The sequence below is a fragment of the Belonocnema kinseyi genome, chromosome 3 (assembly GCF_010883055.1).
Source record: "Belonocnema kinseyi isolate 2016_QV_RU_SX_M_011 chromosome 3, B_treatae_v1, whole genome shotgun sequence".
Taxonomy (NCBI): domain Eukaryota; kingdom Metazoa; phylum Arthropoda; class Insecta; order Hymenoptera; family Cynipidae; genus Belonocnema; species Belonocnema kinseyi.
Genome location: NC_046659.1, coordinates 149,395,625 through 149,407,334, shown reverse-complemented (window position 1 = coordinate 149,407,334; position 11,710 = coordinate 149,395,625). Strand labels below are relative to the sequence as shown.

At 19.7% G+C, this 11,710-nt stretch overlaps 1 protein-coding gene across 1 annotated transcript in view; it reads left to right on the top strand.

The window, feature by feature from the left end:
• Window positions 1-11,710, top strand: part of LOC117170060 — a 96,331-nt gene that overhangs the window by 59,425 nt on the left and 25,196 nt on the right. The window contains exon 6 of the mRNA XM_033356581.1: window positions 4,412-4,493. Coding sequence (XP_033212472.1) covers window positions 4,412-4,493 — 82 coding nt within the window. The remainder of the gene's footprint in view (window positions 1-4,411; window positions 4,494-11,710) is intronic.

The following is an 11,710-nucleotide window of genomic DNA, read 5'->3' as shown; positions in this document are numbered from 1 at the left end:
CTAGATGAATTTTCAAACAAAAGGATTAATTTTTACTTAAAAAAAATGATTTTTAAACTAAAAAATATAAATTTTTCAACCCAAAAAATGGATTTTCAAACATAGATTAATGTTTTTTTTTTCAAAAAAGATGAATTTTTCACAAAGTGCATAAATTTTCATAAACAAGTTTAATTGTTGTTTGAAAAATAGCAATTTTCACCCAAATAGTTGAATTTTCATCCAAAAAAGAACGAATTTTCAAGAAAATTATTAAATTTTCTACCTAAGTGTCGAATTGTCAAATAAAATTTTAAGTTTTAAACTGCAATAGCTGAGTTTTCAACAAAAAATTTTTAAAAATTTTTAATAAAAGACATAAATTGTTTAACAAATCAGAAATAATTAAATTTTCAGTTTAAAAAAATTAATTTAAAAAGAAAAACTAACTTTTAAAAACAACAAAAAAATTAACTTTCAGAAAAAACGTTACATTTTCAAAACAAAGTGATGAATTTTTAACTAAAATTGTAAATTTTTAACTTAAATAGTTGAATTTTCAACAACAAAAAAGTAATTTTTTTTTAAAGACATGAATTGTTTAACAAAACTTAAATAATTAAATTTTCAACTAAAACTACGGAATATTCAATTGCAATCAGTTAAATTTTCAGTTTAAAAAAATTACTTTCAAAAAAAAAAACTAACTTTCAGAAAAAAGTTAAATTTTCAAAAAAAGTGATGAATTATAATTAAAGTTGTAAATCTTTGATTAGAATTATTTGAATTTTTTTATGAACTAGATGAATTTTCAACCAAAATAGAAAATTTTTCAACCGATGAAATGAATTTTCGAACACAAAGATTAAATTTAAAAAAAGCGAATTTTTCACAAAGTGCATAAATTTTCAAACAACTAGTTTAAATTCTGATTAAAAAATAGCAATTTTTAACCAAATAGTTGAATTTTCATCCAAAAAAGAACGGATTTTCAAAAAAAATCAATTTTCAACCTAAGTGATGAATTCTTACCTAAAATTTTAAATCTTCAACTGAAATAGTTGAATTTTCAACAAACCAAAAAATTATATTTAATAAAAGACATATATTGTTTAGCAAAACTTAAATAATTACATTTTCAATTTAAAAAAATTACTTTCCAAAAAAAGGAAAACTAACTTTCAGAAAAAACGCAACATTTTCAAAACAAATTGAGGAATTTTAAACTAGAATTGTAAATCTTTAACCAGAATAATTGAACTTTTTATCAACTATATGATTTTCAAACAAAAGGATTAACTTCTACTAAAAAAAATTATTTTCAAACTAAAAAATATAAATTTTTCAAAAGAAAAAATGGATTTTCAAACATAGATTAATGTTTTTTCAAGAAAAGGCGAACCAAAATTTTTTCCAAAAGATTCCAAAAATTCAACCAAAAATTAAATAATTACATTTTTAGTCAAAAAAAGAATGGTTAACCAAATAAATGAATTTATTAAAAAAATTATGGAATATTGAACTGCAATAATAGTTATATTTTCAGTTTAAAAAAAAAAACATTTTTTTTTCAACCAAAAAAATTCATTCTTAACCAGAAAAATCGGATTTTCAGGAAAATAGTTGACTTTTCTACTGGAAAAGTTAAGTTTTTAATGAAAAAAAAAATTATTTGCAACAAATTAGTTAAATTTTCAAAAAGAGATAAATTTTCAAATAAACAAAATTATTTTTAACAAAAGAACTATTGAAAAAACTACTTAATTCTTTTCTTTTTCTGAAATTTGGAAGAGGGAACTTTAAAATTGTGACGAATTCTAACTTGAAACAATTTTAAACCAGAAAGATAAATTTTTAACTAAAATTGTGAATCTTTAACTATAACAATTGAATGTTTAAATAAAAAGATACATTTTTAACAAAAACGAGTAATTCTGATAAAAAAAAGATGAATTTTAAATTGAAAAAAAGTTATTTTTCAATTAAATAGTGAATTATTCATTTTTTTAATGGTGATATATACAATTTTCAGTTAAAAAAATAATTTTCAATCGGAAAAAAATCTAATTTACAAAAATAGTTACATTTCCAAACAAACTAATAAATTTTTACCTGGAATTGTAATGAATAATTAAATTTTCAACCAAAACAGATGAATTTTCAATTGAAAAAGGGGAATTTTTAAACCAAAAATTGAATAATTAAATTTGAAATGTAAAAAAATTAATTTTTAACCAAAAAGATGAATTTTTTACTAAAACGGTGAATCTTTACCCGGAATAATTTTATTTATAACCAGAAATATTAATTTCCAACCAATAAGATTAATATCTACAAAAAAAGCGAATTTTTAATTTAAAACGTTAATTTTTCAACAAAATATTGAATTATTATCTATTTTTAATGGTGAAATATTAAATTTTCAGTTAAAAAAAATCATTTTTTAAACAAACAAAAAAGCAAAAAATTTACAAAAATCAGTTACATTTTAAAAACAAAGTAATGAATTTTCAACCACAACAGATGAATTTTTATTTAAAAAATTAATTTTCTTTTTAAAAAAAGATGAATTTTCAATTAAAAAGGGCCATCGTTTAACCAAAAATCAAATTATTCAATTTCAGATTAAAAACATTAATTTTGAACCAGAAAGATGAATTTTCAACTAAAATTATAAATCTTGAACTAGAATAATTAAATATTTAAAAAAATAATAATTTTCAAACAAGAACATTAATTTATACAAAAAAAGCGAATTTTTAATTTAAAAAAGTTACTTTTTCAACAAAGTATTGAATCATTAATTTTTATTTATTGATGGAACATTCAATTTTCAGTTGAAAAAATTTTTCAAACCAAAAAACTAATTTAAAAAAATTCCTATATTTTCATGCAAAGTAATGATTTTTTACCTGAAATTACAAATTTTTAACGAGAATATTTGAATTTTATACATTAATTTTCATTAAAAAAGTGAATTTTTAATTATTGAAAAAGAGCCATTTTTAACTAAAAATTCAATAAATAAATTTGAAATTAAAAAAAATTAATTTTGATACCAAAAGATGAATTTTCAACAAAACCAGTTAATTTTTAATTGGAATAATTTAATTTACAATTAGAAATAATAATTTTTAACTAAAAAGATGAATTTCTTCCAAAAAAAAAAGTGAATTTTCAATCAAAAAAGTTAATTTTTCAATATAATATTGAATCATTAATTTTTTGTTGACTGATGGAATATTCAATTTTCACTTTAAAAATTAATTTCCAACCGAAAAAAAATAATTAAAAAAAAATAGTTACAATTTCAAACAAAATAATGAATTTTCAGCTAAAATGAGGAATCTTGAACTAGAATAATTGAATTTAAAAACAAAAACAAATTAATTTTCAATTGAAAAAAAAACAATTTTTTAATCAAAAGTTGAATAATTCAATCTGAAGTTAAGAAATTAATTTTGAACCAGAAAGATGAATTTTCCACAAATTGCTTGAATTTTAGACAACAAAAAAACTTTATTAAAAAAAATATATAACAATTTTCAATCAAACAGTGGAATTTTTCGTTAAAAATCGAATTCTCAATCTGGAAAATCGAATTTCAAAAAAAAAAAAATTTCAATTAAAACTATGAATGTTCAAACAACAAAAATTATTTTTTAACAAAGGAACTACTGATAAAACTAGTTGAAGTTTTTCCTTAATCTAAAATTTGGAAAATGGAATTTTAAAATTGTGACCAATTATGACTTAAAACAATTTTAAACCAGAGAGATAAATTTTCAACTAAAATTATGAATCTTTAACTAAATATTTTAAACAATAGATGTGACGTTTCTATTTTTTGGTTTCTAAAATATTTAAAAATAAATAGTTAAATTTTTTAACTAATAAAAAGGTCAATTCAAATTTTGACCAAAAATGTAGGAAAATTTTGATTCAAGATAGATAATTGCCAATAAAAAAAATTCTAAAAAAGAATTTTCTACAAAACAGTTAATATTTCAACTGGAAAATATGAATTATCAAAAAAAAAGTTAATTTTCAGTAAAATAGTTCAGTTTTCAGTTTAAAAAAAATTGCTGTTTAACCAAAAAAGAAGACTCATTTTAATTTGAAAATGAACTTTTAAACAACTGAAAATTCACTTAATTTTAATTCATGAAACAAGTTTGAATTTTAACTGGAAAAGGTGATTTTACAACGAAAAAAAAAAAAAAGATTTTAAATAAAAATTAAAACCGGATTGTTTTTTATTTCTTTATTTTTGTTAAATTGAGTAAAATTTCGATGGAATATTCACCTGGATTTCGACAGTTGATGCAAACGGCCGTGTCGCTCTCGATTCTCTCGATGGTGAGACTCGAGGGCAATCCGGGAATGTGAACGACTTTGTTGCCGAGAGATTTCGAATTTTGAACTTGACTAGCGCCATTCTCGGCTCCGCTCTTCAGCAGGACCTTGCTCTCGGAGGCGTTCCTCAAAATATTCGGCCTCGACGTCGACTTCTGGCTCGAAATTACCGATTTCGATGACACATTTTTCGCCGAGAGTGGCACTGATTTATTATTGGACGACAGTGTCTTCCCAGAAGAAGAAGAAGAAGAAGAAGAAGGAGGAGGAGGAGGAGGAGGAGGAGGAGGAGGAGGCGAAGGTCCATTCGACCTGGCAGTGCTTTGTCGCGTTTGCGGGGCATTTCCGGCAGACTGCAGATACGAGTACCTCTTTCGTTTCTACAATAAATTAAATTAAACTTTTAATTAAAAAAAAAAAATAGTCCAATTATTCAAAATTTAGGGAAAAAGTAACCCAGATAATTACTTTTTCTCCAGTTTATTTCCTTTTCAAATCGTATAAATATAATTTTCCTAAAATTCTTCAGAGATGAATTTTTAACTAAAGCGATGAATATTTAAACAAAAAAGTAAATTAAAAACAAAATAATTAAATTTTTAACCAAGGAGTTGAATTTCCAAGCAAAAGATATTAATTCTGAAAAATTTAATCGATCATATTTTAATTTAAAAAGTTTTATTTTTAATAAAAAAGTGTTGACTTCATAAAAAAACTAATTTCCAACAAAATAGTTACAGTTTGATACAAAATAAATAATTTTTTACAAAGTAGTTCAAATTCTAACCAATTAAAAGAATTTTTAACCAAAAAGATGAAATCTCTATCCTGAAGATTATTTTTCTGGCAAAAAAATTAATTTGAAAGAAAATAATTACATTTTTAACCAACGGGATGACTTTTTAACAAAAAAGATTAATTTTGATAAAGAAAAAGTGATGAATTTTCAATTGAAAAGGGCAATTTGTTAACCAAAAATTTAAAAATTATAATTGAAATTAAAAGAATTAATTTTGAACCAGACAGATGAATTTTTGACTAAAACGATGAATATTTAACTAGAATAATTTAATTTTCAATCAGAAATATTAATTTTCAACCAAGAAGATTTTTTGTACCAAAAAAAGTGAATTTTTATTAAAAAAGTTAATTTTTCAACAAAATATTAAATAATTTTTGTTTATGATGGAATAGTCAATTAAAATAGTTAAATTTTCAGTAACAAAAAAAAATAATTTTCAACAAAAAAAGAATTTTTAAAAATAGTTACATTTTCAAAGAAAGTGATGATTTTCCACTAAAATAATGAATCTTTAACTCGAATGATTGAATTTTAAATCAAAAACAGATCAATTTTTAACAATGGAGAGTAATTTTGATTAAAAATCACGAATTTTCAATTGAAAAAGTTAAATTTTCAACCAAACATTGAGTTATTAAATGTTAAGTTAAAAAAAAAATTAATTTTGAACCAAAAAAAAATGAATTTTTAACTAAAATGCTGAATCTTTAAGTAGAAAAATTGAATTTTCAACCAAAAAGATCAATTTCTACAAAAAAAGACAAGTTTTCAATAAAAAAATTAATTTTTCAAAACAAAAAAAAAATTGATTAATTTTTTGTTTAATTGGAAAAGTTAATTGAATTTCCATTAAAAAAAAAACTTTTAGCTTTTCAAAAAAAATTAACTCAAACAAGCAAAGTGATGAATTTTTAACAAAAAAGATTAATTTTGATAAAAACATATAAACTTTCAATTGAAAAAGGGACATTTTCTAACCAAAAATTGAATAAATAAATTTGAAATTAAAAAATTATTTTTGAACCCTAAAGATGCATTTCCAACCAAGAACATTTATTTTTACGAAAAAAAGCGAATTTTTAATTTTTTTAATGGTAGAATATTCATTTTTTAATTTAAAAAAATAATTTTCAACTGAAAAAATACTAATTAAGAACAATAGTTACATTTTCAAATGCTGTTATATACAATTTTCAGTTAAAAAATTTATTTCCAACCCGAAAGAAATTTTTTTTTAAAATAATTACAATTTCAAACAAAGTAAGAAATTTTCAACTGAAATGATGAATCTTTAATGAGAATAATTAAATTTTCAAGAAAAACAGATGAATTTTCAACCAAGAACATTAACTTTGATTAAGAAAAAAGAATTTTCAATTGAAAAAGGCAATTTTTTAACCAAGAATTAAATAATTAGATTTTTTAAAAATTAATTTTAAATCAGAAAGATAAATTTCTGACAAAAACGGTGAATCTTTAACTAGAATAATTTAATTATAAACAAGAAAACTTCCAACAAAAAAAAAAACTTTTTAAATAGTTAAAATTTCAAACAAAGAAGATTAATTTATACAAAAAAAAGTGCATTTTCATTTTAAAAAAGTTAAATTTTCAACAAAATATTGAATTCCTAATCTTTTTTTTTTTTAATGATGGAATGTTCAATTTTCAGTTTAGAAAAATTCTAACCCGAAAAACTAATTTCAAAAAATAGTTACATTTTCAAACAAAGTAATGAATTTTCAACCAAAAATATGAATTTTCAATTGAAAAAGCCAATTTTTCAACCAAAAATTGAATAATTAAATTCGAAATTTAAAGCATTAATTTTGAACCAGACAGATGAATTTTCGATTAAACCGATAAATATTTAACTAGTTTAATTGAATTTTTAACCAGAAATATAAATTTTCAACCAAGAAAATTAATTTCTACCAAAAAAAGTGCAATTTTAACAAAAAAGATTTATTTTGATTAAAAAAGAGATGAATTTTCAATTGAAAAAGGCAATTTTTTAACAAAAAATTGAATTAAATTTAAAATTAATAAAATATTAATTTTGAACGATGGATTTTTGACTAAAACGATGAATATTTAACTACAAAAATTTAATTTTCAATCAAAAATATTTATTTCGTTAAAAAAAAAAGAATTTTCAATTGAAAAAGGCCATTTTTTAATCAAATATTGAAAAATTAAATTCGAAATTAAAAGAATTAATTTTGAACCATACAAATTAATTTTTAACTAAAACGATGATGAATATTTAACTAGAATAATTGAATTTTTAACCAGAAATATTAATTTTGAACCAAGAAAATTAATTTCTGACAGAAAAAGCAAATTCTTAATCAAAAAATTTAATGTTTGAACAAAATATTAAATTTACTTTTAATTTTAATAATAACTTTCACTTTTAAATAAAATTATTAATTTTTGACAAAAAAAAATTATTCTTTAACAAGAAGTTAAACTTCTAATTAATAAGTTGATTTTTACCCAGAAAGATAAATTTTTAAACGAAAAATGTAAGAGTTGATATTTCAGTGAAAAATATATATTATTTTAAATAAAAAAAAAGAATTTCTAATAAAATATTTAAACTTATAACCAATTAGTTGAACTTTTGACAAAAAATATGGAGTCGCAACCACAAAAGATTAATTTTCGGTTTAAAAAAATGAATTTTTAACCGAATAATTAAATTTTAAAACCAAAAAGAAGAATTCGTAACTAAAATGATGAATTTTTAATAAAAAAAAAGTAAATTTTGAACAAAGTAGGTCGACTTTTATCCAAGTAGTTTAATTTTCAAACAAAAAAGATTAATTTTCAACAAAAAATGTAATAGTTAATATTTCAATTTTAAATAAAAAAATACTTGAATTTACAGAAAAAGAACGAATTTTCAACGAAATAGTTACATTTTCAAACAAAGTAATGAATTTTCAACTGAAATGATGAATCTTTAACTAGAAAAATTTAATTTAAAGCACAACAGATGAATTTTTAACAAAAAAGATCAATTTTGATTTAAAAAAATATGAATTTTCAATTGAAAAAGAGCCATGTCTTAACCAGAAATTGAATAATTAAATTTGAAACTAAAAAAATTAATTTTGAACAAAAAAGATGAATTTACAGCTAAAATGATGAATGTTTAACTAGAATAATTTAATTTTTAATGTGAAATACTAATTTTTAACCAAGAAGATTCATTTCTACTAAAAAAGCGAATTTTTAATATTACTGTTAATTTTTCACCAAAATATTAAATTCTTAATTTTTCTGATAGTGAAATATTGAATTTTCAGTTGAAGAAATAATTTTCAAACGAAAAGAAACAATTAATTTAGAAAAATAGTTACAATTTCAAACAAATTAATGAATTTTCAACTAAAACGGTGAATCTTTAATTAGAATAATTAAATATTCAAACAAAAAAATAATAATTTTCAATCAAGAAGATTCATTTCTGCCAAAAAAGCGAATTTTGAATATTACTGTTAATTTTTCAACAAAATATTGAATTAATAATTTTCTTAAATGATGAAATACACAATTTTGAGTCAAAAAATTAATTTTCAACCGAAAAAAAGTAATAAAAAAAAATAGTTATGAATCCTGAACGAAAAAAATCAATCTTTAAAAAAATAGTTAAATTTCAACAGAATTAGTTAAATTTTTAATCAAAAAGAAGATTTTTTAACGGAAAATGTAATGGTTAATATTTATTTAAATGATTCTAAAATATTTATGAAATTATTGAAACATTTGTAAAATCATTGAAATTTTTTTGAACTTTTTTGAAACATTCTAAAATATTTTGAAATATTTGGAATCTTAAAAAAAATTTCGAAATGTTTAAAGTCTTCTGAAAACTTTGTAAATCTTTGAAATATTTTTTATACATTCTTCAAAATCTTTAAAATCATTCTCAAATATTTATGTAATTATTGAAACATTTTTAAAATTACTGAAATTTTTTTGAACTTTGAAATAATCTGAAAGGATTTGAAATTTGCTGGGGAAATCTTTAAAATTTATTGAAATCTTTTTGAATTTTTGGCGAAACCTAAAAAATCTTCTGAAATTTTTTGAAATCTATTAAAAACATGAAAATGTTTTGAAATCTTTGAAATATTTTTGAAATATTTGCAAAAATATGAACAATGGAAATTTTTGTAAATTTCTCTCAACTTTTTTATACTTCTGAAATATTTTAAAACATTGGAAATGTTTCGGAATATCTGTGAAATCTTTAAAATCTCGAAGAAATATTTAAAATATTTGTGAAATTCATGAAACATTTGTAAAATCATTGATATGTTTTTGAACTACTTTGAAATATTTTAAAATATTTTCAATTATTTTTGAAATATTTGTAATCTTTAAAAAAAATTCGAAATGTTTAAAGTCTTCTGAAAACTTTGTAAATCTTTAAAACATTTTTTATACTTTCTTCAAAATCTTTAAAATAATTCTTAAATATTTATGTAATTATTGAAACATTTTTAAAATCACTGAAATTTTTTTGGAACTTTGAAATAATTTGAAAGGTGTTGAAATTTATTAGTGAAATCTTTAAAATTTACTGATTTTACCTGTTTAAATTTACTGAAAATACCTGTGAAATATTTAAAATCTTGAAGAAATATTAAAAATCTTCCAAAATCATTTGAAATATTTGTGAAATTTATGAAACACTTGAAAAATCATTGATATAATTTTGAAATTTTTGGAATATTCTAAAATATTTTGAAATTTTTTGAAATATTTGTAATCTTTGAAATATTTTTTATACTTTCTTCAAAATCTTTAAAATAATTCTCAAATATTTATGTAATTATTGAAACATTTTTAAAATCATTTAAATTTTTTTCAACTTCTTTGAAATATTCTAAAATATTTTGAAATGTTTTGAAATATTTGTAATCTTTAAAAAAAAAATTCGAAATGTTTAAAGTTTTCTGATATTTTCAAATAATTCTGAAAATTTATGTGATTATCACTTTTAAAATCATTGAAATTTTTTTGAACTTTGAAATAATCTGAAAGATGTTGAAATTTGTTGGTGAAATCTTTAAAATTTACTGAAATTTTTTTAAATTCTTGGCGAAATCTAAAAACTCTTCTGAAATTTTTAAAAATCGATTAAAAACTTGCAAATATTTTGAAATCTTTGAAATATTTTTTACAGTTTCTTCAAAATCTTTAAAATATTTTTGAAATATTTGCAAAAATATCAAATATCGACATTTTTGTAAATTTCTCTCAACTTTTTTACATTTCTGAAATATTTTTAAAGATCGGAAATGTTTCGGAATATCTGTGAAATCTTTAAGATCTTGAAGAAATATTTAAAATCTTCCAAAATCATTTGAAATATTTGTGAAATTCATCAAACATTTTTAAAATCATTAAAATTTTTTTGAACTTCTTTGAAATATTCTAGAATATTTTGAAATGTTTTGAAATATTTTTTATACTTTCTTCAAAATCTTTAAAATAATTCTCAAATATTTATGTAATTATTGAAACATTTTTAAAATCATTTAAATTTTTTTCAACTTCTTTGAAATATTCTAAAATATTTTCAAATTTTTTTGAAATATTTGTAATCTTTAAAAAAAAATTCGAAATGTTTAAAGTTTTCTGAAAAATTTGTAAATCTTTGAAACATTTTTGATACTTTCTTCAATATCTTTCAAATAATTCTGAAAATTTATGTGATTATCACTTTTAAAATCATTGAAATTTTTTTGAACTTTGAAATAATCTGAAAGATGTTGAAATTCGTTAGTGAAATCTTTAAAATTTACTGAATTTTTTTTTGAATTCTTGGCGAAACCTAAAAAATCTTCTGAAATTTTTCGAAATCGATTAAAAACTTGAAAATATTTTGAAATCTTTGAAATATTTTTTACAGTTTCTTCAAAACCATTTGAAATATTTGTGAAATTCATTAAACATTTGTAAAATCATTGAAATTTTTTTGAACTACTTTGAAATATTCTAAAATATTTTGAAATGTTTTGAAATATTTGAAATCTTTGAAATATTTTTTATACTTTCTTCAAAATCTTTAAAATAATTTTCAAATATTTATGTAATTATTGAAACATTTTTAAAATCATTAAAATTTTTTTCAACTTCTTTGAAATATTCTAAAATATTTTCAAATATTTTTGAAATATTTGTAATCTTTAAAAAAAATTCGAAATGTTTAAAGTCTTCTGAAAAATTTGTAAATTTTTGAATTATTTTTTATACTTTCTTCAAAATCTTTAAAATAATTCTGAAAATTTATGTAATTACTGAAACATTTTTAAAATCATTGAAATTTTTTGGAACGTTGAAATAATCTGAAAGGTTTTGAAATTTGTTTTTTTTTTTTTTTTGAATTCTTGGCGAAACCTAAAAAATCTTCTGAAATTTTTAAAAATCGATTAAAAACTTGAAAAGATTTAAAAATCTTTGAAATATTTTTTACAGTTTCTTCAAAACCATTTGAAATATTTGTGAAATTCATGAAACATTTGTAAAATCATTGAAATTTTTTTGAACTACTTT